The 24,513-nt window shown below is 53.5% G+C and overlaps 1 protein-coding gene across 2 annotated transcripts in view; it reads left to right on the plus strand.

Moving 5' to 3' along the window:
* The window catches only part of PRKCB (protein kinase C beta), a 100,872-nt gene that overhangs the window by 52,560 nt on the left and 23,799 nt on the right, over positions 1–24,513 (plus strand). For both annotated transcript variants that reach the window (XM_032704046.1, XM_032704047.1), the window contains exons 5-11: positions 408–536; positions 8,970–9,126; positions 9,501–9,635; positions 11,735–11,831; positions 14,989–15,135; positions 20,546–20,719; positions 24,183–24,274. In XM_032704046.1, the coding sequence (XP_032559937.1) occupies positions 408–536; positions 8,970–9,126; positions 9,501–9,635; positions 11,735–11,831; positions 14,989–15,135; positions 20,546–20,719; positions 24,183–24,274 (931 nt within the window). The remainder of the gene's footprint in view (positions 1–407; positions 537–8,969; positions 9,127–9,500; positions 9,636–11,734; positions 11,832–14,988; positions 15,136–20,545; positions 20,720–24,182; positions 24,275–24,513) is intronic.

A 24,513-nucleotide genomic window follows, 5' to 3' on the forward strand; every position in this document is an offset into this window, starting at 1 on the left:
ATATATATCAAATTTTTAATGCCCCTTCTTGGGCTCCTGGTGAATCCAGCATTGTACCCTGGGTGTGATGGAAGAAAAGTTTAATGAGTCAGCAAAACTCAAGTGATCAGAGAACGGGCTCAAAGCCCTGGGGTTTCTTAGGCAGGACCCAGAGCTGCTGCCGTGGGCTCCCGTGTCCAGGCAGGGCTCTGCAGAGTCTCCAGCTGTGTTCAGAGGTCCATTTGCTGCATGTTTATCCCAGAATCCCTCACAGCATCCCATTAGGAGGAGGACAGGTGCTCCCCATCCCTCTGAGCGCGCCGTGGCAGCGGGTGCAGAGTGTCCCCTCTGTCCCCAGCCTGCATGATGAACGTGTGTCCCCTCTGTCCCCACCCTGCCTGATGAACGTGTGTCCCCTCTGTCCCCAGCCTGCATGATGAACGTGCACAAGCGCTGTGTGATGAACGTGCCCAGCCTGTGCGGGACGGACCACACGGAGCGCCGGGGGCGGATATACATCCGGGCAGACATCGACAAGGACGTGCTCACCGTCGTAGGTACGTGTGTGACTGACAGTGTGGGACACTGTGGGACAGTGTGGGACAGTGTGGGACAGCACACCCACAGCCTGGTGGCCCTGCAGGGCCAGGCAGCGCCGTGCCCGGTGTCAGCGCCCAGGAGCAGATGCCTGGCAGGGCAGGACAAGGCTTTGAGCCTCTCTGGGCACCCTCCTGCCCTCTGGCAAAGCCTGGCTGGGGCTCCAGGGGTTCTATGTATCAACAGCAGTTACAGATTTTTCAAACTGCTTTTTAAATGCTGTAAAATTTCAGCATCCGTGGGACCCCGGGAAGGGGGAGCAGAGAGGATCCAACCAGCCATGATGGGCAGGAGCCATCCCACAGCATCCACCTGCAGGGATGTGCCCAGTGGTGGGAGATGGAGCTGGAGGAGCCTGCAGGGAGCCAGGTGGTGCCGGGCTCAGCAGAGGATCCTTCCCTGCCTGGAGTGTCCCAGGGGCCCGGTGGCCATCCATGGGGAAACACCTTGTTCCCAGTGCCAGTTTTCTCTGTCCTGAAACTCCTCTGTTCCCAGTTTGTGGCAGGAAACAGGACTATCCCGTCTTTAAGGACTTTTGCCACCCAGATTTTGAGTTCCCAAAAGATATTGCTTCCCCCATGACCTTTGAGCATCCCCCCAAACATTAAGCCATGTCCTTGTGAAGCCTCCTGTGCCCAGCACAAGGAGATCAGAGCAGAGCTGTGGCTCTGTTGGATGCTGGTCACGGGTGTCTCATGGAGCGGGGGCTGGAGGCAGGGATTGCTCCCCGTGGGCACTGTCAGTCCCTCTGGGGCTTGTCTGCCGGGGCTGATCCGGTGCTGTGTGGGAGGGAGGTCCTGCCCACGCTGGTGCCCAGACACTCCGGGTGCCGCGGTCTCCGCAGGGGCGGCCGAGCTGTCGCGGTTATTCCTGGATGAGTTAAAGCCGTGGGCTGTGAAGTGCCCCCTGCAGTGCCCCTGAGGGGGCACTGGGCTGGGACATCCATGGCAACACCAGATCCTTCTCCACCATCCCACCGGCTCCATGGAGAAGTCTGGTTTCGTGTTGCAGCGGGAGGTGCTGTGACAGCCCCAGGGTTGGTTTCTGTGGGACTGGGTTGTCTCCGTGCATCCCGTGGTGCTCCTCGTCACTCTGACGGGCACCTGTTCCCTGGGGAGAGCAGAGGCTGCCAAGGTCCTGCTGCTCCAGGCTGGCTCCTGGCTCGGCCGAGCGCATCCCACAGGGGTGGCTGCTGTGACCCAGCAGGGCTCCAGCCCTGCTCTGCTCCAGGGAGGGTGAGCCCAGCCAACCCCCTGGGGGGTGGGAGGCAGAGGGCAGCATTGGTCCATGGTGGGCACAGCACAGGAGGTGCCCCAGCCTGGGCAAGTGGTGGCACAGGTCACCTCACCCACATGGAAGGAGGTACTCAGGTATGATCCAGGAGTGTGCAGGAGAGCCAGGATCCTTCTGGCCTACAGAGCCATCGGGAGTATTTTCAAGAAAAATACCAAGTTGCTGAAAATGTTAATGAAAAATTGAAAGAAGTTGTGGAGGATTTTTTAATTTATTTTTTGTTTGATTTGTCCTTAAAGGAGAGCATCAGTGAACCAGGCAGAACTATGTTTCTCAGAAGTCTTGCTTCCCAGGCACCTTCCTGAAGGTTGGACTTGGTGATCTTGGAGGTCTTTTCCAACCTTAATGATTCTGTAATTCCCTCTGGGGGTGAGATGGGACTGGTACCCAGCCTCCATCAGATGCCAGTGGGGTACAGAGCTCACCCTCCCACTGGCACCATGAGTTCCCTGGCACTGTGTTCCCACCTCTCTGGAGGCAGGGGAGGAGCTCCCTTGGCCCCATTCTGTGCAGCTGGATTTTCATTTTTTCCACTGGCTTTGAAAGGCTGTTTTATTTCTGGCCCTTTATGGAGGTGTTGGTGAAAACATGTCAGCTGTTGGCTTTTCCAGAAGGCAGGGAAGCGTGCTGAGTTCTCCAGCTCTGCTGTGGAGCTGCTGGAGGAATGGGATGCTTTGGGAGAGGAGAGGCTGGACACTGGGGAGCCTGGCCAGCCCCCCAAAGCATGGGTGGGCACCCAGCCCTTGGGAGATGGAACCACCTCATGTTGTGCTGGGCACTGGGGAGGCCACCCTGAATCCTGGGGTCAGTTTTGGGCCCGTCACAACAAGAAGGACATTGAGGGGCTGGAGCATGTCCAGGGAAGGGAAGGGAGCTGGGGAAGGGGCTGGAGCACCAGGAGCAGCTGAGGGAGCTGGGGGGGCTCAGCCTGGAGAAAAGGAGGCTCGGGGGGACCTTCTGGCTCTGCAACTCCCTGACAGGAGGGGGGAGCTGGGGGGGATATCGGGCTCTGCTCCCAGGGAACAAGGGACAGGAAGAGAGGGAATGGCCTCAGGTTGTGCCAGGGGAGGTTTAGGTTGGATATTGGAAAAATTCCTTCATGGAAAGGGCTGTCCAGCCCTGGCACAGCTGCCCAGGGCAGTGGCAGAGTCCCCATCCCTGGAGGGGTTTAAAAGCTGTGTAGGTCTGGCACTTGGGGACATGGCTCAGTGGTGGCCTTAGCAGGGGGAACAGTTGGATTCAATGATCTTGGAGGGATTTTCCAACCCACACAGTTCCTGCAGGACCTGCCTTGGCCATCCCAGGGGGGCACAGTTGGAGAGTGTCCCCACTGGGGCCCCAGCCCAGCCCAGGGAGGCAGTGGGTGGAGGCAGCAGCCAGGATTCCTCTGAGCAGATTTCTGGTGGAAAATGCCCTTTACACGTTTTCTGCAGGAATTTCAGTTTGGGGCGGGCAGGGGGTGGATTTCTGTCGAGAACAGCAGTGACAGTGCAGTGGTGGGTGGCAGGGGGGTGGTGCAGCCCCCTGAGCCTGGCATGGGTAGGAGGCTGAGCCCCCCTTTGGTCCTGCTGCACAGGGAAAAACAGGTAGTGGCGGTGGGGCAAGACCTTCTCTCTGTGCCACCAGGGGGGAGACCCTTGCCCGGGAATTCCGGAAGCTTTCCCATGGCAAAGAGGATCCCAGCTATGAAGTGTGAAGGGTGCCCGGGTGCCCCTGGCAGGAGCAGGCAGGGCTGGCAGGGCAGGGCCGGTGCCTGCAGGTGGCAGCACGGGCACGGCCAACGCGGACCCACTCGGGGCTTTGATTTCTTCCTGGCTTGACAAATTTAACAGGAATTTGCTGGCTGCTGTTCAGCTCTGTGGGTTTCTTTTCTCTTGCTCTAATTTTTTCCTTTTATTTGTGAAGCTAATCTTCCCCTCCCAGTGGAAGACACAGTTTTTCATAGAATTATTGAATCCTGGAATGATTTGGGTTGGAAGGGACCCTAAAGCTCATCTTGTTCCACCCCGCTGTCATGGGCAGGGACACCTTCTACTAGCCCAGGTTGCTCCAACCTGGCCTTGGACACTTCCAGGTATCCAGGGGCAGCCACAGCTTCTCTGGGCAACCTGTGCCAGGGCCTCCCAACCCTCACAGGGAAGACTTTCTTCCTAATATTTAGAATGTGGGTTCTGTGTCTCTGAACCCCCAGTGTGGGAGGGAGATGTGAAATGAGGCAGGAGCAAATGCATGTTCACAGTCCATGTTCTGCTCTGGGCTTTGATCAAGTGTCTTATTAGTGGGAAAAGACTAAGGAATAAAGTGGGAAATCACAGCAAATTGAAGTGTCATCAAGGCGTTGTGCATTTTGGCTTCCGTAACAGAAAAGCTTCCAAATGCAGATTATTCTGAGCCTGTCGTATTAAGGGACATGAATATTTGAGTCTGGGAAATGGAGGAGTGGGAGAATGTGAAGGCTGGGCTGGGAATCCATTAAAGCTGTTGCTGCTCCAAGATGGAAGTTGCTTTGAGGACTCTGTGTGTGGCTCCTCTCCAGCAGCCAGGAGCTGGCTCTGCCACCCCAGGCAGGTGGGAGGTGTGTCCCGCCGTGTGCCAGTGCAGCCCAGCATGTGTTCATCTCTCAGGGAAGTGCTGGAGTAAAAAAGAGACCTAAAAGATAGAGAGTCTAACAGGGATGAGGAGGCAGAAAAGCTGTGGTGGGTTTATGCTGCGAGGACAGGGTGTGTTTGAGTGATGGAGACTCTTCAGCGCGTCCGGGTCCCTTTGACCCTGTGCATGGGAAGGAGAGTGTACCCTGTCCTCGTGCCAGGGCTGCTGAGTGTGGGGACCATGTTGGGTTCCCTCTTCTCTCCTGTGAGCCTTGGTACCGTGCCCTGGCCCCCAGTGGCTCCTGCGAAGCCGAGCCCAACACCCCGATGCTCCTGCAGCATGGCAGAGGCTGCTGGGACAGAGCTTCGCTGTTTACTGAGCTGATTGAAAGAAAACATTGACCAAAACTGAAACCAATTATGCTGTGATTAGATAAACGAGCTGGAAGTGTGTTAATTAATAATCACCGGCCCAGGCAGATGCAGCTGTAATGAGTCCTGTGCCTTTTTCATTGTATGAGCATGTGCAAATATATTCTTATCAGAGCATTAATTAAATGTTTTAACTCGCGAGGGTGTTCATCTGAGTGCCGGGCACTGACTGGGATGGGGCTGCTCCTGGCTGGGGATGGTGTGTGCTGCTGGAGGGAGGAAGATGAGTGCTGCAGGCCAGCCCAAGAGCCTTCCCCTCTCCAAAATCCCCTCCAAGAGCTGTGGAATTGGGGGTGCTGCTGGCACGGCCATGGAGAAGTGATGGGCTGGCATGAGGTGGCAGAGCTCTAACCTCTCCTTGCACTGAGCCGGGCTTTGGAAGGGTTTTTCATAGAACCATAGAATCCTGGAATGGTTTGGTTTAAAGACCATCCAGTTCCATCCCCTGCCATGGGCAGGGGCACCTCCCACTAGCTCAGGTTGCTCCAAGCCCTGTCCAACCTGGCCTTGGACACTTCCAGGAATGGAGCAGCCACAGCTACTCTGGGCAACCTGTGCCCTTTGGAGGGCAGCAAGAAGCAGAATTCCCTGCACTGAACATGTTCCATGGCCCTGCGTGCTCAGAGAGGAGGAGAAAGGTTGTGACAGCCCATGGAACTATCTGGAGAGTGGGGTAGGAGTTGATTTATTGTAGGCTTTTTTTATTTAGCATAAAAGTGACCCCCCCGTGGCATATTTAGCAAAGAACTTTCTGGTCCTTGTTTATCCACCATATTACTCTTACCCTCCCTTGGAGACCTGGGAGTAGGAGGAAGGGCCTTGCCCTGCTCCCATATCCACAGTGAGCTTTGGACATGCCCTCTGTAGTGCCTGCAGTGCCTGGAGAGGCCCTGCTCCCTCCTGCTTTGCACAGGTGGCAGAGTGAGGCTTCTCCCCACATTTGCCATCAGAAATGGGAGTGTCTCTTCCCAAGCCTGTTCCTGCAGTTACAGCTGCCTGAGTAGTTAAAAGTTCTTGTCTGAATCATTTATTAGGAAGCTGTTTGCAGAATAAATTATTCAGGTATCATTCACCCAGCTCTACCTGCCCTGGCCCTGCAAGGCAGAGCAGGTGACGCCTCCTTCCTATGGCAGTGGAGGAGTGTCCCCATTGCCATGGGAATGGTGTGGAGGAGGTGGGCACTGCCACCACTGCCCCCCCAAACCTCCTAGTCCGGGGATGTCCAAGACTTATGGATGCCTCATCCTGCCCATGGCCTGAGGCCACAGTGGCAGCTCCTTGGCCGCACTTGGTACCCACAGTGATTTAAGTCCTGCTTTAAATGGGATCGTAATATTCTTACTCATCACCGTTAATAATGATGTTACTACTTCTTAATGATGCACAAAACTGTCAGGGTATGACAGATGTAAAACTATTTTACATCAAATTTAACTGTCAAATAAATTCCATAAACACTGGCGAGGAAGGAGCGCAACTCTCCTGCTGGGAGGTATCACTGCTGTGCTGCTTCACGTTTTTATTTTCCCTTCACTTAATTGTTGATTTCTGCTTGAAAAGTTAGAAAGTTTCTTGAGGTCAAGCAGAAGCATTTTGTTTTTTTAAATGAATAGATAAAATTATTCCCATTAATGAAATTGTGAGGTCTGCACACTGAGATAATAACATGAGGTAATCAAATCTCATGCTTCAGGGCATAAACTGATTAACTGTGAGGGTCAGGAATTACTTCTCCTGTTCCTTAAAGAAGCGAAGGACGGCCTGATAAACGATGGAGGGTGGTTCATTAGTCTCCAGAGGATGTTGTGTTGACTGTTGGGATGGTGAAACACAGAGCAGAGCCGGAGCTGATTCTGTGTGACATCATTTTGCATCTCCTGTCAGTGAGGGGACACTGGCTGGTGTGAGACCCCAGAGCCAGCAGCTTCTTCCAGCCCCTGGGCTGGTTCTGCTGCTCACACAGGAGATCTGAAGGGTCCTCAGTGGTTTCTGCTGACCCCAGGGCAGGTGAGGGGTGATGGTCACCAGCGAAGACTGTGCCCACTCTCCTGCCCTGGGCTCTGGGGTCAGGGTGGGCACTGTTTGGTGCCTGGTGCCACAACATCCCAATGTAAGTGGTTCTGTGAGTGGCAGTGGTTGTCCCCCACTTTCCCTGAGGCTCCCACAGGCCTGAGTGCTGCAGGTGGGCAGGGGCACTGAAACACATTTGTGTGATAATTCTAAGGCCAAGAAGGCAATAAAAAGCAGTCAGAGCTCAGGGGGAGGGTGTGGTGAGGCTCTGGCTCAGTGGGGCACTGGGGGCATTGTTCCCCGTGCCTTGGCAGTGTGGGGGGGTGCAGGCAGGGAGCCCTGGGGTGGTGGTTTTAAACTGACAGAGGGCAGGGTTAGAATAGAAATTAGGAAGGTATTTCTTCCTTGGGAGGGTGGTGATGCTCTGGCACAGGTTGCTCAGAGAAGCTGTGGCTGCCCCTGGATCCCTGGAAGTGTCCAAGACCAGGTTGGACGGGGCTTGGAGCAACCTGGGCTAGTGGAAGGTGTCCCTGCCCGTGGCAGGGGTGGCACTGGATGAGCTGTAAGGTCCCTCCCAACCCCAACTATTCTGGGATTTGGTTATTCTATGACGGCATCCCCGGCAAGGTCCCTGTGTACCACGGGCAGGGATGAAGTCAATCCTTCCCCCTCTGCCAGAGGAGCCAGAGGTGACTGTCTCCTGCAGCTGCCTCATCCCAGGAGTCTGAGGAGCACGTAGAGCAGCAGGATGGCTGGGGCTGCCTGGCTCCTGCAGTGGCAGGCGGTGGTTCCCAGCAGGCTCCCGCCTCTCCCCGTCTCACGAGCTACTGGCAGGGCTGTCACGTTTGATAAATGAGCTCGTTTATAAATGCAGATTTGCATTTTGGCTGCAAGTTTGATTCCATGGATCTGAAAATTGGGCAATGCTTTGGCAGGACAGCACTAGAGGGCAGATTTTGGGGCATTGATTTGCTTTTCAAAACTCTCTGGTTCCCAACCTCATCAGAAGTGCCTTACTGGTGAGTTGGGAAGTAGGCAATTGTTTTTACTCTTCTGACTCTAAAAGTATCTTCTGATGTCCTGTGGTGCCACACACAGAGCCAGAGTCCTCTCTCCTCCTCCTTGGGATTTTAGGGTGAAGCTGTGCCTTCACAGCGAGCTGCTGGTGGCATCTGGTGGAATTTCAGGCAGCACTGAGTTCCTGTTCCCAACATGGCACAACCCGCCGTGCCTGATCCCTGGGGTGTGCACTGGACCTGGGGAGGGGGGAGCTCTGCTCTGGGCTTCCTTGAAACAGCTTTTCTGCAGGTTACAGCTCAGCTCCATCGTGGCCGTCAGGCTTTCCATCTCTGATATCTCCATTTGGGCTGGAGGGAAGATAAGACCCTTCTCCTGGCAGACAGACCCTTTTTGACTTAATCTGGGCAAAGAGCCTCAGCTCAGCCTGGCTGTATTTAATTTGTCCAAGCTGCAATCCAATTACAAGCAACCGAGTCACCTCAGGTTTGCTCTTCCCTCTCTCCTCCTGCTTCCCAGAGGAGACACTTCAGCTCCCAGAGCTGGGGTGATGCTGCCAAGTGGGCAGGTGATGATGCCCTGTGGGCATCCTCCCTCAGGGCCCCAGCTGAGCCTGGGAGGGCCCAGTGGGGAGGTTGGTGCCTTTGGGTCCCTGCTCTCCCCTTCCTGGGGCGTTAACGTTGCTGTTTCCACTCTCCAAGGAAAGCTCCATCTCTGTGCTCCCACCAAATCAGTGCAATGCTTCTTCCCAAGGGGCAAGAGGAAACAAACCGGCTTTAAATTGCTTAGAACTGAGAGCAAACAAAAAACCATCCTACCAGAAAATAAAAATAATCTCCTGAGTCGACCTTCAGCCTCCCCCGTCCACGAGAGCTGCGTTTGCTCTGCGTTAATTATGTCGTTCCTCATGTAGTGCCCATGTCTGCACAGATCCAGTTTAATTCTGCTTTTAATCACTATTTTCACACTTACTCTTGGCACGCAGGGAAGTTGTCAGTTGTCGGGTATTTTTATAGTTGGAATACTGAATTTAATCCTGTTTCTCTTCCCCAGTAAGAGATGCTAAAAACCTAGTTCCTATGGACCCTAATGGCTTGTCAGATCCCTACGTGAAGCTTAAACTAATCCCTGACCCCAAAAATGAAAGCAAACAGAAGACCAAAACTATCAAGTGCTCCCTGAATCCTGAGTGGAACGAGACATTTAAATTGTAAGTACAAGGAAAATGTTTAAATTTGTAAGCTGAATTTTCTCACCCCCAAGAATTAATGTGATTGTATTTGCTCTTATTTAATTATTCAGAGGCACTGAACTGATTCGACTGAGAAATGATTCTTTTTATTCAGTAAGTGACTCAGAAACACTCAAACCTCTGCCCTGACCCCGATCAAAGCTGAGTGTTTGGGCACGAACTCTGTGCTCTCCATGTGAGTCAGATGTGGTTGGGCAATTAAATATTGGAGACCTCAACAGGCATCGAGGAGCATCCCTTCACTTTGCATCCGTATTCCTGCAGAGCATGGAGGGACAGGGTGGTGTGGCAACATCTTCCAGGATAAAACCGTCCCTTTTCCTCTCTTCCAGCCAACTGAAAGAGGCAGACAAAGACAGGCGGTTGTCTGTGGAGATCTGGGACTGGGATCTGACCAGCAGGAATGATTTCATGGGCTCCTTGTCCTTTGGGATCTCTGAGCTGCAGAAGTCGGGAGTGGATGGATGGTAAGATGTAATTGTTTCCTAAATACCATGGGCAGAAAGCAGCCCGGATCATCTGTGGGGGTGAGAGACGTGACAGCCCCTTGTACCAGCTCCCTTCTGCTCCAGGCCCACCTGGCCTGGCTCTGTGTAAGGTGCTGCTCCACCTCTCGGGCTGGAGAGGGTGGCTGGTGCTGTGTGGGGTGTCCATGGGGTGCCCAGTGGAGTCAGGACAGTGTAGGGGTGCTCAGCATGGACTGGCTTAGCATCACCTTCTGCGTGTCCTCCTGCTCCTTGCAGGGTTGCTCAGGGGGAGTGTGGGGCTTTTCCCTCCTCCAGACTCCCCTCCCAGCCCCAGGGTTGCTCTTCCTGAAGGGCTGGTGCTCCCGGGGGCTCTCACTGCGTGGGCTTTGGGAGGAGCCAGCATCACCTGCCCTCATCTGCCAAGGCAGCATTTTCCAGCATTTTCTGCTTGGATTCCCATCAGTTTCTGTACCAGGCAGGCACTGTGGCTTCCTCAGGCATGTGGGAGAGCAGGGCTGTGAGGGGGTGGTGGTGGGGACACCTTGGAGCTGTGATTCCTGGCTGGAGCACGTGGGCTGCAGTGCTGGTGTGGAGGGCACAGCTCAGTACAAGGAGGAACCACCAAAGTGTGTAATTGCCAACGCTCGTTACCACACGAGTGATGAACACAGCAGGGCTGGAACACCCCTCAGTGGGTCTCTCCATTTTCATTTTATCTCCCCCAGCAGGACACACAGTGCCTTATTTCCCTGTTTTTTCCCCGGGCACTGGTGCCTGGGAGCTGTGTTACCTGTCCATGGCGAGTGTAATAATTGAAAAGAGATATTAGATGTCTTTTGGAAACCAACTCCTGCATATTGTTAATCTGCATTCATGAGCTGAGTGAATGCCCCAGACTGCATTTTCCCACCATAGAAGCTGGATGTGTCTCCCTCTGAGCAGAGAATGGAGAGGAGGAGGAGGAATTAGGCAGTCTGGGTACCCAGAGAGAGCTGGGAAGTGCAGGAGGGGACTGGAGGGGGCACCCACTGCTCCCCACCCTGGCACATCCAGGGCAGAGCTGGGGGTGCTCCTGTCACTGTCCAGCCCCTCCCTGCCCCCGATGAGGTGGGCAGCACCTGGTACAGCACAGGGACACGTGGCAGGGTTTCAGCCTCCTCATCACCAACCAGACCCTGATGGGGACATGGCTCCTCTTCTGGAAAACAGCAGGGAGCTGTCACTTCCCCCCAAATTCCCAGTCACCTGTAAGGGTGCATGTGTGTCATGTGCTGCTGGCTTCTGACGCAGCCCGAAGCCTGAGCGTTTTCCAGCCTTTTAAAAATCATGTAAGTGGAGATCTAAGTAATTTTCCTTGTCACGGCTCTGGTTGAAGTAAACTGGAGAAGGAGCAGGAGCTCTGATCTATATTTCATATCCAAACAACTGCAGTTAATGGAGAAAACAAGCTCAAAGGCAGAGCCTGTCCCTGTGTTATGCGGACAGGGCTTTGTTGCTCGGAGCAGCCTCTGGGATAACACCCAGCTGAGAACCCTCCTGGCTGCCAGAGCTGGGCTTCACTCCTAATGGGGTGGAATGCCTCTTTTCTGAGTGGCATTTCCATGATTTCTGATAATTGCTGCTTAAGCTTTTTTCCTTCTTTTGAGGAGCATCTTGTCTGTGCTCTCAGGGTTGGCAGCACCAGCCTGGCACTGGCACATTCCACGTGCTGTCCTTGGGGGGCAGCTGATGGAGAGGGGGTTTGCCCATGCCTGTGCCTGTGCCTGTGCCTGTCATGAGAAAGACATGCTTTTGTCTGTGGGTTTTGGGGTCAGGATTCATTTGAGAGTGATGTCAGTGCTCTGTGTGCCCCCCACAGCAGGCAGTGGATGTGCTCCCCGGGCTGTGGGGGTCCCCAGCACAGCGAGGGACCCAGAAACATCCCTCCACCTGGCTGAGAGTCAGGGGCTTGCTGAGGGGCATGGTCTGGGGCGTCTTCTGACCTTGGGGAAGGTTCACCTGGATGCCGTGCTTGGAGCAGGGGGGAGGTCCTGCCTGTGGTCCTGCCTACCTGCAGCCCCACCTGCCATCCTGACCTGACATTCTCACTCTCCCTCCAGGTTTAAGCTGCTGAGCCAGGAGGAGGGGGAGTATTTCAACGTCCCAGTGCCTCCCGAGGGAGAAGAAGGAAACGAGGAACTGAGGCAGAAATTTGAGGTGAATTGATTTTTCTTGTACTCAGGTGTTTTCTTTGCTGCCTGCCTGCAGTGCCCTCAGCAAGGGGCTTTCCCTGCTAGCTCTTTCCCTGGCAGCACAGGGAACATGGAGTAGGGTCCAACTCCCCAAGGAGAGGAGTTGGCTTCAAGGAGAAATGTCTATTTACTACTTAATAAGCCGTGGAAGATCTTGCTGAATGATTGATCCAGACATTGCTGAATTAACAGGTCTTTGCCATTTCTCAGCGTAGCTAAAATCTCCCCAGAACCTTGGGAATGAGCATGGTACATCTGGAGACTTACATGCAATGAGCCATACATAAAAGAATTGCCCTTATGGTTGTCAGCATGAACTCCATAATTGTAGCAGAGACTGGAGTTCTCCTTTCTTTTTTTATCTTATTTATGTACAACTTTCCTGAGTATACAAGAAAAGACAGTTTTAATACAACAGTTAGCTACAAACAATGGTTGTTGGCTCTATAAAGAACTAACAACTGTCTTCTGTTGCATTTCATGATGTTCCAGTGGTGTTAAAATGGTGTATTGGAAGTCAGATGATGAGTTTTCTACAGATCAGAAAACACACTGTCCAGAGGTGCCAGAGTACACCCGTGCCCTGACCTTGATGTGTCTCCCCTCCTCCCTTGTGAGGAAGTCAGTGTTACAGGCAGGGGATCTCCTTCCAGCTGGGCCATGGCTGGTGCTGGTGTTGGGAGGGAGGAGTGGAGTGTGCTAGAGCCTGGCAGGGAGGACACAGTGCCAGCCTGGGGGACACAGAGCTGCCTGGAAGCTTGTGGAGCTGCTGCCAGAGCCATGCCCCTCTCCACAGCCTGAGCAAGGTGCTGCTGTGCTCCCTGCAGCCATGTCACAGCCAGCACGTCCTGGGCTGGACAAGGACCATCTGAGAGGAGCCCAGCATGGAACCTTGTGCTGCATCCCAGCACCACATCCCAGGACCACATCCCAGCACCACATCCCTGCCAGCTCTGCTCACTCTTTATCAGCCCCTCACTGGGACAGCTGGAGAGATGGGTTTGTCAGCTGCTCTTGCATAAATTCAGATGTAGTAAATTAACTGTGACAAATGGAGTTGGATAACGAAGGTCAAGTGCTTTTTTTTAAAAAAAGTCAGTGAGCAATACTTGGCACGCTTTGGTTGTAAACCTCAAAGAGGTCTTGAGATTGTGGAGGTGTTATGAGTGCATTAAAAAGAGGTTACAGGACTTTTGTGTTCACTTAGGGTCCTTAGAGATGCTTGACAGCAGAAGCAAGACCCTTCCCTTGGGAGTGCTGGTCGTTACATTGCCCCAGCTCTTATTTTGGGCTCTTTTCTGGGAAGACCTTCACCCTCCTGGCTAAGCCACACCCTGAGCCTGCTCTATCAGGGAGGCCTGGTTATGTTTATATCCTCATCTGATCTTCCTGAACATACTGTGGTGCTGCATATCAGGTCAAGTGCTGGACTGACTGGGTTTGACTTGGCCCCTCTTCAGACACAGCCTCAGGAGGGAGCCCAGGACACCCCATGTCTGGGTGCTGGTGCTCAGCCCGTGTCTGCTGGTGCTGGGCCTGAGGCTGGATGGTTTGCTGGGATGGAGCAAAAGAAAATCCTCTTATTTCCCCCTCTTTGATCATCCTCTCTGGATGATCTTTAAGGTCCCTCCAACCCAAATCATTCCATGGTTCTGTGATTTGGTTGGGCTCAATGAGACACGTTGGGCTGTGTCAGAGCTGCTGTTGGTCACCTGAGCTGGTTGTCAGTACAGCGCCTGCCTGGGTCTCCCTGTCCTTTGGGGACGCTGGAAAAGCCTGAAGATGACTCTGAGGAAACACCTTGTGCTTTGGGAGACGTGACTTTATTTCCTTTTCGCTGTATGAATATTTTCCCATTGGGAAGCAGACGGGATATGTGTGGCTCCAGTGACAGCAGCAGGTCCCATCCTGGGGTTCCAGCCTCTTCCCGGGGCAGAGCTGTGGTCCCACCAATGGTGTTTGAAAATGCCAGAGACCAGTCCTTCGGTTTTCAGTGCAGGAGCTTTTCAGATGCTCGTAGGTGCTGCAGGTGACCTTGAGTGGGGAATTCAGCAGCAGGGAGAACCTTGTGAGAACCAATTAGCAGCAGCAAAGGCTTGAGATTACCCGTGAGGTGCTATCTGGAGGGGCTGCCAGCAGCAGCCAAATTGAACCGCCGGGATCGGGTTAATGGAATTTCATGCTAGGCTGAGCTCGGCACAGGCCTCACACTGCCACACAGTTCTATAAATTAAAAGAGAATAAATTGTGAGATAGCTTCTTCAAGCAGTGGTTCGGCACATCAGACAGCCCCTGGCCTGGGGAGGAGGTGCCAGGACGCTGGTGGGGTTTGGTGTTTAAACATGGGGGGTTATGGGGGTCCTCAGTGAGCAGCTGTGGTTGTGAGGGTGGTTGGAGGTGTGAGAGGGTGGCTCTCTGTTCTCTGCTGTTCCAAATAGATTTGGGGCTTCCTATGTTCAACTTGAACTGGCACAGGAGTGTGATTCTCTTCAGCATCAGATGTAATCATGGAATACCTCAAGTTGGAAGGGACCCATAAGGGGAGTAATGGAGGTGGAGCTGGATAAAAAACCTTGTGTTTTGCCTTAATATATTTATATACACCAAGGTTATGGGTTCAGTCCCTGTATGGGCCATTCACTTAAGAGCTGAACTCGATCCTCGTGGGTCCCTTCCAACTCAGAATATTCTGTGAAATATTCTGTGAGATATTCACCCGTCCTTTTCTGGGGAGGTGAGAGACAGAAGCTTGTTTTGAGAAAAAAAGCTTCTTTAAGGCTCTGTTCTATGCTTTGGATGACCTGGAGCATGGGGCGGCGTGGCAGGCTACCTTCTGGCATGGGGAGAGGGGTGACAATGGGCAGAGGTGGTTCCCAGTTGCTCTGGCAGAGGTTGACTGGGCAGCAATGGATCTGTGCCATGTGCCAGTGCTGGTAACTCCTCCAGTGCCCTTCTTGGTGATGTGATGGAAAAGGTTCCTGAAGCTCAGGGTGGTGTTTGAGCTGGGAAAGGGCTGATTAGGTGGGATTTTGGGGGGGTAAAACTGGGTTTGTAACACCCTTTCTCCCTGCTGTTTTCAGTAATGTGTTTTCTTTTCTCCCTGTCCCGTGTCCACCTTGCAGAGAGCCAAGATCGGGACTGGGTCCAAGGCCGCGGATGAGAAGACAAGAAATGCCATTTCCAAATTTGACAACAACGGGAGCAGAGATCGGATGAAGCTTTCGGACTTCAACTTCCTGATGGTGCTGGGAAAAGGAAGCTTTGGGAAGGTGAGGTACCAAATTCTCCTTGACACTGTCTATATTTCCCATAAGTTTCGTGCGGCTGCTCCAGTGTGACCTGTCCGTGCTCTGACTGGGAGCACTGGTGTCACGGTGCTGGGAGCCCAGCTTGGCTCCCTCTGGGCTGTGACCTCTGGGTCACAGCGGGGAACACCTGAGATGGCTGATGAGACCATCACAAAACCCATCTGGCCCCTTTTGGGAAGTGAGGGGCTGAGCTGTGTCTTTAAAGCTCTTTTTTATTTGGCCTTTTTTTTTCCTAATAATTACAAATATGTGGGATATATGAGCGGTAGCAGAACTTCATTCTTGTGATAATTATGTGACTCAGAGCCTTCATTTTTCTTGGGGTCTTTCCAACTCTCTCGTGATTTCCATTTGGGATCCCAGTGCTCCAGGGGCTGCTGGGGCTCTACGGGAGGTGGGTGGTTCTCACTGGACACTGGCCTGGTGTCTGCTGGTGTGATGACTGGCCCAACACCAGTGTCATTAGTGAATTCCCCCTTAATTGCAGGAAATATTGCTCTGCCAACAGACTCATTCCTTGGGCAGGTAGCGAAGATGAGGAGGGTGTGCAGAGGAGTGATGTTGCCCCATCACCTGAGCACAGGGGTGCAGCAGGGACACCCCTTCCCTCCCTCAACCTTCTCCTGGTGGCCGTGGAGCTTGGGGAGGTCCCAGCCTCTGTTTGGGTGTTTTCTCCCTCTCTGGAGATGGAGAGCTCAGAGATCCATGGAAACACCTTTGACAGGTGGAAAACAGGGAGGTCCTGATGGTCCCCAGCACCCAGAGCATCAGCCTGGGGTTCCTGCCCAGAACTCACCGTCGGACCCCTTTGCTGTGGGTTGGTATCCTGGGAAGCAGGAAAGCCTCGTGCCCATGCTGCTCACACAGAAATATATCCATGTCCCCTTTCCCTCCCTCCCAACACCTCATCCCTTTCAAACTCAGCGCTGGCATCTGGAGACTGTGGCTGTGCATCGTGTAGCCCCCCCGCCTTCTTTCCTTAAATTTGAGAAACATTAGCAAACTCTTCAGTTGGCTCCGTGGCTTATATAAGGGAATGTGTGACAGAAACTGTTCCCTGGAACAGCATGTTATAAATATGCTAATTAGCGCTAATTAAAACGGCACCATTGGTTTCTGCGGGCAGAGCCTCCCGCTCACGTGTGCCTGCACTTCCCCACGGCATCCCCCTGCTCGGGGGCACGGGCTGGCACAGCACAGGGGGCTGTGCCTGCTCCTGGTCAGGGACAGTGAGGGCGTGTGCCCAGAGCCAGGCAGGGGGCACAGAGGGGAGGGAGCCCCGGGCTCAGCCCCCTGCAGCCCTTGGTGTGCCCAGCAGCCCACAATGTGCTCGTGGCATCACTGTCCTTCTCCAGGGCTGGCACTGTGACCTTCCCTCCTAGGGCTGGCACTGCCTGCTCCTCTGCTGGCTGCCTGCTGCCAGCCTCTCTCTTCCCAGTCCCTGCTGGCTGTGAGAGCTCTTGGACTATAACCACACTGTTTTAGTGAGTCTCTGTCTCTCTCTGTTAACTCTTTGGCATCAGGATCTCAGATTTACTGCTTGGTATTTTCCTCTCTCCACACTCTGGCAGTCCGGGTCAGCAGTACCAATATGTTGGCCTCGGTGGAGTTTAACAAACTTGCTTTCTCTATGTTCAGAATATCTCCAGTTTTTATGCTGAAGCATTCCCAAACAATAGTCTATATTACAGGAATAAATCAAGTTAAATATCAGCTTTTTTCTGCACTAAAAAAAAATTAAAAAAGAATGCAATCTGCTTCCCAGCGAGTGTGCTGGCAGATGGAGGTCCCCCGAGCCAGGCAGCAGAGTTTAGGGGGTGGAAAATGGATGTGGTTTGGAAATTAGGGGCTTGGGTGTGCAGAATCCTGGGTTGGTGCATTCAGCCCCAGGACACAGGGTGGCCCTGTTTGCTCCTGGGTGCTCTGGGATCTCCCTGGGGCTCCCCTGGTCATGAGTCCCACCAAGCCCCCAGGACTGTGGCTGATGGCAGCACTCCATGGGCTGGCATGGGCAGGGAGACCTTCCCAGGGAGGGAGGCAGCACTTGGCACAGCCCACCCTGGGTTTGCTTTGCTGTAATATAAATAGAGGAAAAGGAAATTACGTGGCTTGCTCATATTTTTGCAGCTAATCAATCTGTTGTGCTCTCGAGCTGTCAGGCTTTTGGGGGGTTTTGTGGTGTTTTGCTGAGCAGGGTGGAGCCTTTGGCCGCTGCAGTTCTGGATTCCAGAGCAATGGAAGACAGTTTTCATGTGCTGTGATAATCAACCACAATCTGTGCATGGCTCTGGTCAGGGCATCACTGACTGTGCTGGGGCATTTGCCTGTTTGCATCTCTTGGTATTTGAACACCTCCAGACATCAGGACATCAGAAAGACGTCAGGAAGAATTTCTTTATGGAAAGAGTGGTCAGGCATTGGAAGGGGCTGCCCAGGGAGGTGGTGGAGTCCCCTGGAGGTGTCCACCTGGAGGTGTCCAAGGTATAACTGGATGTGGCACTCAGTGCTCTGGGCTGGGGGACAAGGTGGGGATCAGTCATAAGTTGGACTCTGTGGTCTTGGAGGTCTTTTCCAACCTCAATGATTCTGTGATTCTTTAGCACAGGAGAGGGGAACACAGCTCGGATGTGACTGAGGGCTAGAGCAGTGGGTGGTTTCCACCATCCCTGCACTCCCGGGCACACACTTCACACCGGGGTCCCCCGTGTGTCACCCGCTGGTTCTCAGCAGCTTGGAGGGTCCTTTTGCCTTTCACATCCCAGCGAAGCAGGGCTGGCTCAGCTGTGCTGGGGGTTGCTGTGTCATTGGGAAGCTGCTGCACGAAGTGTTCACAGCCCATGTGTGCCCTGGAGCAGTTTTTTGCATTTGTGGTGGTACCCCAGCCAACCTCTGCCTCGCTGCACAGGGGGGTGGGAGCCACGTCCCCAGCAAGGTCCCTTCAGGGCAGCAGCAGATGCCAGGCTCAGAGACTCCCTGGTTTAGTTAACTTTCCTCTGAAAGGGTTATGGATAGCAGGGCAGGTCTGTATATAACTAATATTGTATATAATGCCCTTACTCCCAGGTAACAGGTTTAATTTTCCCACAAACTCTATTCTTGGAGCAGTTGCTTCTTTTCTGCCAATTTTGAACAGCAAAGCCTGTCTGCTTTTATCACTTAGAAATCAGCCCTGGTTTTAGCACCTGTGTACAGCACCTTGTAAAGCTCAACTTGTGTAAAAATGGTGATAAATGGAGGCGATGAACCAAAACAATTCAGTTTGGGCAGAATCAGAAGGGAGGGCAGAGGTGCAGACTCCATGTGAGACAGCTGTGTCTGCTGCCCTGGCAGAGAAACATGTAATGGTTTGGGTTGGCAGGGACCTTAAAGCTCATCCAGTCCCACCCCCTGCCATGGGCAGGGTCACTTTTCACTAGCCCACGTTGTTCCAAGCCCCATCCATCCTGGCCTTGGACACTTCCAGGGATCCAGGGGCAGCTACAGCTTCTCTGGGCAACCTGTGCCAGGGCCTCCCCACCCTCCCAGGGAGGAATTTCTTCCCAATATCCCATCTAACCCTGCTCTCTGGCAGTGTGAAGCCATTCCCCCTTGTCCTGTCGTTACTGTTCCGTGGCTGCAGGCAGGGTGTCCGTCTGTCCGTGCCTGTGTGTGGTGCAAAGGGCTGTTGCAAACATCTCAGGGAACTGGTAGCGGGAAAAGGCAAAGCCCAGAGCTGGTCCCAGTGCCTGTGCCTTCCTGGGTTCCGTCCCAGCAGCACAACGAGCTGCTCTGGGCTCACAGTGTTTTTCGAGCACCAGCGAGTGAATCAATGCTCTGCCGAGGTCCCTGAGCCGCCAGCCCACGGCCCAGCCCTGTGAGGGATGAGTCGGTGTGTGGCCGCTGCAGTCCCACCCCGCTGATGAGAGGGAAATGTCAGCACCTTCTCCAGAGCACTTGGCTCTGAGGAGCTCCAGCGCCATTCCCAGCTAATCCTGACGGGCAGCGTGTCCGGGACAGCCGAGCTCCCCAGGGCCAAGCACCGGGAACGAGCCGGAGCCGTGTGTGCTCGGGAGGGGCTGTTCCCTCTCCCGCTGGTACTTTCACTCAAACAAGTGGGTGGGCAATGAAGACCTCAATCCTTGGGCTGTGTCCCTGCCTTGTCATCCCTGGTTCTTGGGCTGTGTCATAGAACAGAATCACAGAATCACTGAGGTTGGAAAAGCCTTCTAAGATCGTCGAGTCCAACCTTTCCCATAGCAGTGCCAAGGCCACCACTAACTCATGTCCCCAAGTGCCACATCCACACTCTGTTAAATCCCTCCAGGGATGGGGACTCCACCCCTGCCCTAGGCAGCTGTGCCAGGGCTGGAACACAAGAGGGTTAATCCGGTTGTCCTTAGAGTCTCAAAAGTCATCCCGAGACCCACTTGTGTGTCTTCTGCCAGTCTGCCCCAGCCTGAAGTGCATTTCAGTTCCACCCTATTGGTGTTGACTTCACATAATTTATTTCCAAAACCCCCGAGCTGCTGTTCCCAATGTGACTGGAGGATTTCTGCCGACTCCTTCAAATGAAAAGCAATTCATTTCCAGCCAGCACTCCAATCTAATGTGATGAGAGAGTGCAAGAGGGAAAATGGGAGGCAAAGTGTGGTTTCAGAGTCAGTTTGTGTTGCTGGCAGCACAAGGAGCAGCTTAGGCTGATGGAGCGTGGTGGGCCGGGATGGGGACCCTCGCTGGGCTGATGGGATTAACCCGGGGAATTTGCACCATCAGAAGCAGTGAATCCCATTTACTGCAATAAATAAACCTGTAAATGGGTGAGACTGGTTTGAAATGAGAGGTTGGATGGATTCTTCTGGCTGGGAGGGGCTTTGGCTGGGGGATGGACCCGCACACAGTGGGGTTTGGTCACTGTTGAGGGGCAGGGTGAAACAGAGAAAATTGTGTGGTTTTTTCCTTACTATTCACTATAGACTGACTCTTTTCCACTTTAAATTTTTACCACTTTGTAATTTGATGGATTCTGTGTTCAGACTCTTGACAGCCTCCCCTGTTGCTGGTGACACTCTGAGGGTGCTGCCCTGGGCCCTGACTCAGGGCTGGGGGTGCTGGGGGGTGAGCTGGGCTCAGACATCGGCAAACCCTTGGGATGGGCTCCTCTGGGCAATGAGGTGGTGAGAGAGTAGACTTGTTACTCATTAGACTTGGTGTCCCTAAATGCTTTTGGCAATACCCCTGATAGCTTTCTGCATCATTTGGCACCTGAAGCTCTTCTCGGGGTTGTAACAGGAGCCGCAGGATAATAAGCAAGCCGTTAGTTTAACTATTTAAGGTCAAGGCATTTAAAATCCACATTTCCCTTGATCCTGCACTTATCCTCCACCCTGAGTAGGTGATGCTGGCGGAGAGGAAGGGCACAGACGAGCTCTATGCTGTGAAGATCCTGAAGAAGGACGTTGTTATCCAGGATGATGATGTGGAGTGCACGATGGTGGAAAAGCGCGTCCTGGCTCTCTCCGGGAAGCCTCCGTTCCTGACCCAGCTCCACTCCTGCTTCCAGACCATGGTAAGTGCTGGTGCCACAGCTTGTCCCTGGGCAAGGGGCAGGAGGGACTGTGGACCCTGAGCCCTGGGAGCCTGACCCTTGGCAAATGGATTGCAATAGTGTCCAAGGCCAGATTGGATGGGGTTTGGAGCAACCTGGGCTAGTGGAAGGTGTCCCTGCCAATGGCACAGGTAGAACTGGATGATTTTTAAGGTCCCTTCCAACCCAGACCATTCTGGGACTCCCTGATTCTCTGTACATCACTGCTCTTGCCAAAGCAGCCCTGTATTCTCTGCCTTGGCAACCTCACAGCTTGTCCACCTCTCTGGCAAAAGTGTCTCCATGACAAAATGTGGGTGTGTGAAATGAGAGTGTAATGTCCAATAGCTGCACTCTCCTGAGATGTTTTCATCAGGGAGCTGTTCATGGTGTTAGTAGTGATTTCCCAGCCCCTCAGGCACCCCCAGCCCACAATGTCCCTTATGATTCAATTGCCAAGTGCTGCAGTTTTTCCTAGAACTCATCCCTGTGATCAAAACCCTGAGTAAAGGGAGAAACCTAATCCAAACCACAGGAAATCCAGTTTGAAACGGGCATGTGATTGGGTTTGTATGAGTCAGGAGTGGAGAGGGGGACAGGGGACCTTTAACACAATTCCTGCCCAGCCCTCGAGCAACCTGTGAATGAGAATGTCCAGGCCCGTGTCAGTGGGAGCCGGGAGAGGGAATCAGTAGAGTCCTTTAGAACGATGACAATGCTTTCCAGGAGGATTACATTTTAATATTATTCCAGAAATTTCATTTACCAAACACATTGAGTGTTTAAAGCCTGCGGCCTGGCTTTGCAGCACAGTAATCAGAATGTGGCAGGAGCAGCTATTTCACACAGCATCTCACTGGCATCTGAAGTGAGTCAGCGCGGGATTATTCCTGGCAGACCTATAGTAGCTTAATAGTAATCGTATTTGTAATGTAATCAAAATGTATAGCAGGGTGTATTATCAAAGGCTGGCACAAAGCACTTTGATTTCTGGGAGCACAGTCCAGAGCACAGTTCTCAGCCGAGGCTGTTGGCTCAGCGGCTTCGGGAGAGACACGAGCCCTGAGTCTGTGTTAAAGAAAGAGTGAAGATGAGCAATGAGAGAGAGAGCTCCTGCCTGGGGCTGAAGGGCAAGAGATGCCTGTGCTGGCGTGTCCTGGGGTGCTCTGCTTTGAAAGATCCTGGTGAGATCCTGGGCTCCAGGGAAGGGTGTGAGCCAGAGGTCCCTGGGTGTCCCCAGGTGAGCTGTGCCTTCACTGGTGACCTCAGTTCCCTCTGGGGCACAGCACAAAGGGCACAGTAGCTGCAGCAACATTGAGATGATAAATCACAGGAGCACAGAATCCTGGAATGGTTTAGGTTGGAAGGGACCTCAAAAATCACTTAGTTCCACTCCCTGCCATGGGCAGGGACCCTCTCCAACCTGGCCTTGAACACTTCCAGGGATGGGGCAGCTACAGCTTCTCTGGGCAACCTGTGCCAGGGCCTCCCCACCCTCACAGGGATGGATTTCTCCCTAGTGTCTAATAAGGGGTTGGGTGCTGTCCTGGCACTGCCACTTGTTTCCAGTGTGGGGTTGGACAGGGGATGGACTAAACAGGTAATTAGGTTAATAAGTGGTTAATTAGGAGAAGGGCACTGGAAGGAGCCTGGGAGCTGCACCTTGTCTGCCCAGCAAAGGGGGGTGTCACTGGCTCCATGCCAGGCTCTGCAGTGGGATTTACATCTCCGAACTGTGCTGTTGCTCAGTGAGTTTGGATGCTCCAGACTTGGACAGACGCCGTCCTTTCTGCCTCCAGCAGGAGCCAGGACAGCGTTCTGTGCCCATCCATCCCTCCCTCCCAGCCCGTGGGCTGCCCAGCCATCTGCCTGCTTTACTCATGGCATTTTTCTCTGAAGCACCAGCGTTCCCTTCCCCTCCCAAATGAGGAAAGCTCAGCTCCTGCTTTTAGAGCTCAGCTGGCTGTTTCAAGAGACCGTCTTTTTAATATTCTTCCTTCTTGAGGCCGATCGATATATTTAGGAAGCAGCTGCAGCCGAGCACAGCGTTGCTCTGCTCTCCCGTGGCTGTCACAGCCTGGCTGCCGTGGCTCTGCCTGCTCAAGGTGACATTGCCTGCACGTGCTTCCCCCGCGGGCTGGCAGGACAGTCCCTTACAGAGTGGGGGGCTCCAAAATCCCCAAACTGAATTTGCCCTTCTCTCCCATCAGTGTCACGTGTTTTACACGGCCCAATTGCCCCTTTGGTGCTCTATTTAATTCCCTTTGGTGCTGGCCCCCTGTCTGGGTGGGCTGTGCCAGGAGGCAGGAGCCAATGACTCCGGTTCCTCCGGCTGGGCACCGCCAGGCTGGGCTGTGCCCTGTGGAGTGCTGGAGCTCATGACCCCAGTTCCTCCATGGCCCTTCTTATGGCAGTGCTCCATCTGCATCTCTTCGGATCTCCTTGTCCTTCCTGTCTGAAAAGCAGGACAAAGCTTATTTAGGGAGGAAATGAGGAAATATTATGAACTGTTATGTAAAGCTGCCAACCTGCAGCTCTCAGTGCTCCAGCCTCTGTCCTTCCTTCCGTGAGCTGGGATGGGGCCAGCTCAGAGTGTCCTTTGGCTCCTGTGTGTCAAGGGCATGCGTCACTCTGTGCCCTTGTCCAAAGTCCCTCCCCAGCTCTCTTGGAGCCCCTTTAGGCACTGGAAGGGGCTCTCAGGTCTCCCCAGAGCCCTGTCTTCTCCAGGTGAATACCCCAGCTCTGCCAGCCTGGCTCCAGAGCAGAGGGGCTCCAGCCCTCAGAGCACCTCTGAACTCCTCAGGACTCAACTAACCATATGTGGTTAAATGAGGTGGCCCCTCAGACCAGGCTGGGAGGAGTGAGGAAAAGGGGTGCAGCTCCTTCCTGCCTCCCCAGCTTGATCAGGGGCAGCTGGATCCTCTGCAGACCTGTGCAGCCCCGGCACTGCTGGCCCAGGAGAGGGCTGGCAATGTCACACGTCCTCCTGGTGCTTTGCCAAGTCATGGTGGGCATGGGTGGAGTTTGGTCCCCACTGGAAGTGCTCATGTCTCCTGTGCATCCCTTAATTGAAGCCATGCAGTGTGTGGGGAAATGCCAGCGAGGAGCTGCCTGACCAACTCTCTGAAAACAGATTCCGTGAAGAAGGGCAAACATATTCCTGGGAAGTGAAAATCCTCTGGTTTAGGGATTCCTCCACTTGCCTTCTCCAGCAGAGCTGTCTGCAGAGGTACAGAGCTTCAGCCCCGAGTGTTGCAAAGGAATCAGCACTTCTGGGCTCTGTATGAACATGAGCCCCCTGCACCTCGTGGGGAGCACAGGGATGATGACTGTATTGCCATGGAAATACAGATTGGAGCTGCCCATCGCCTCAGTCCTTGTTTCTGGCCCCTGCAGGTTCCCTGCTCTGATAATTCTGTTGTTAATTGTCTCTTTTTTCCTTTAGGATCGCTTGTATTTTGTGATGGAATATGTGAATGGTGGGGACTTGATGTACCAGATCCAGCAGGTTGGGAGGTTCAAGGAGCCCCACGCAGTGTAAGTGCAGTAGTTTGGCACCTTTGGGGTAGGTATGGGATGTATTTGTGTCATGTGGCTGGAAATAGAGCCCAAGGCACAGGCTTTGCGGTGCAATTCCTGGGCAGAAAGGGAGGGGAAACAACAGGACTGGGAAGAAGCAGGAGAAGTCTTTGCCAAGGATGCTGGTACCTCCACCTCACCTTTGAGGTACATTGCACTTGTAAATAACTGAGCTAAATAAATAAATTTATGTAAAT

The sequence above is a fragment of the Chiroxiphia lanceolata genome, chromosome 16 (genome assembly GCF_009829145.1).
Source record: "Chiroxiphia lanceolata isolate bChiLan1 chromosome 16, bChiLan1.pri, whole genome shotgun sequence".
In the NCBI taxonomy this organism is placed as follows: Eukaryota; Metazoa; Chordata; class Aves; order Passeriformes; family Pipridae; genus Chiroxiphia; species Chiroxiphia lanceolata.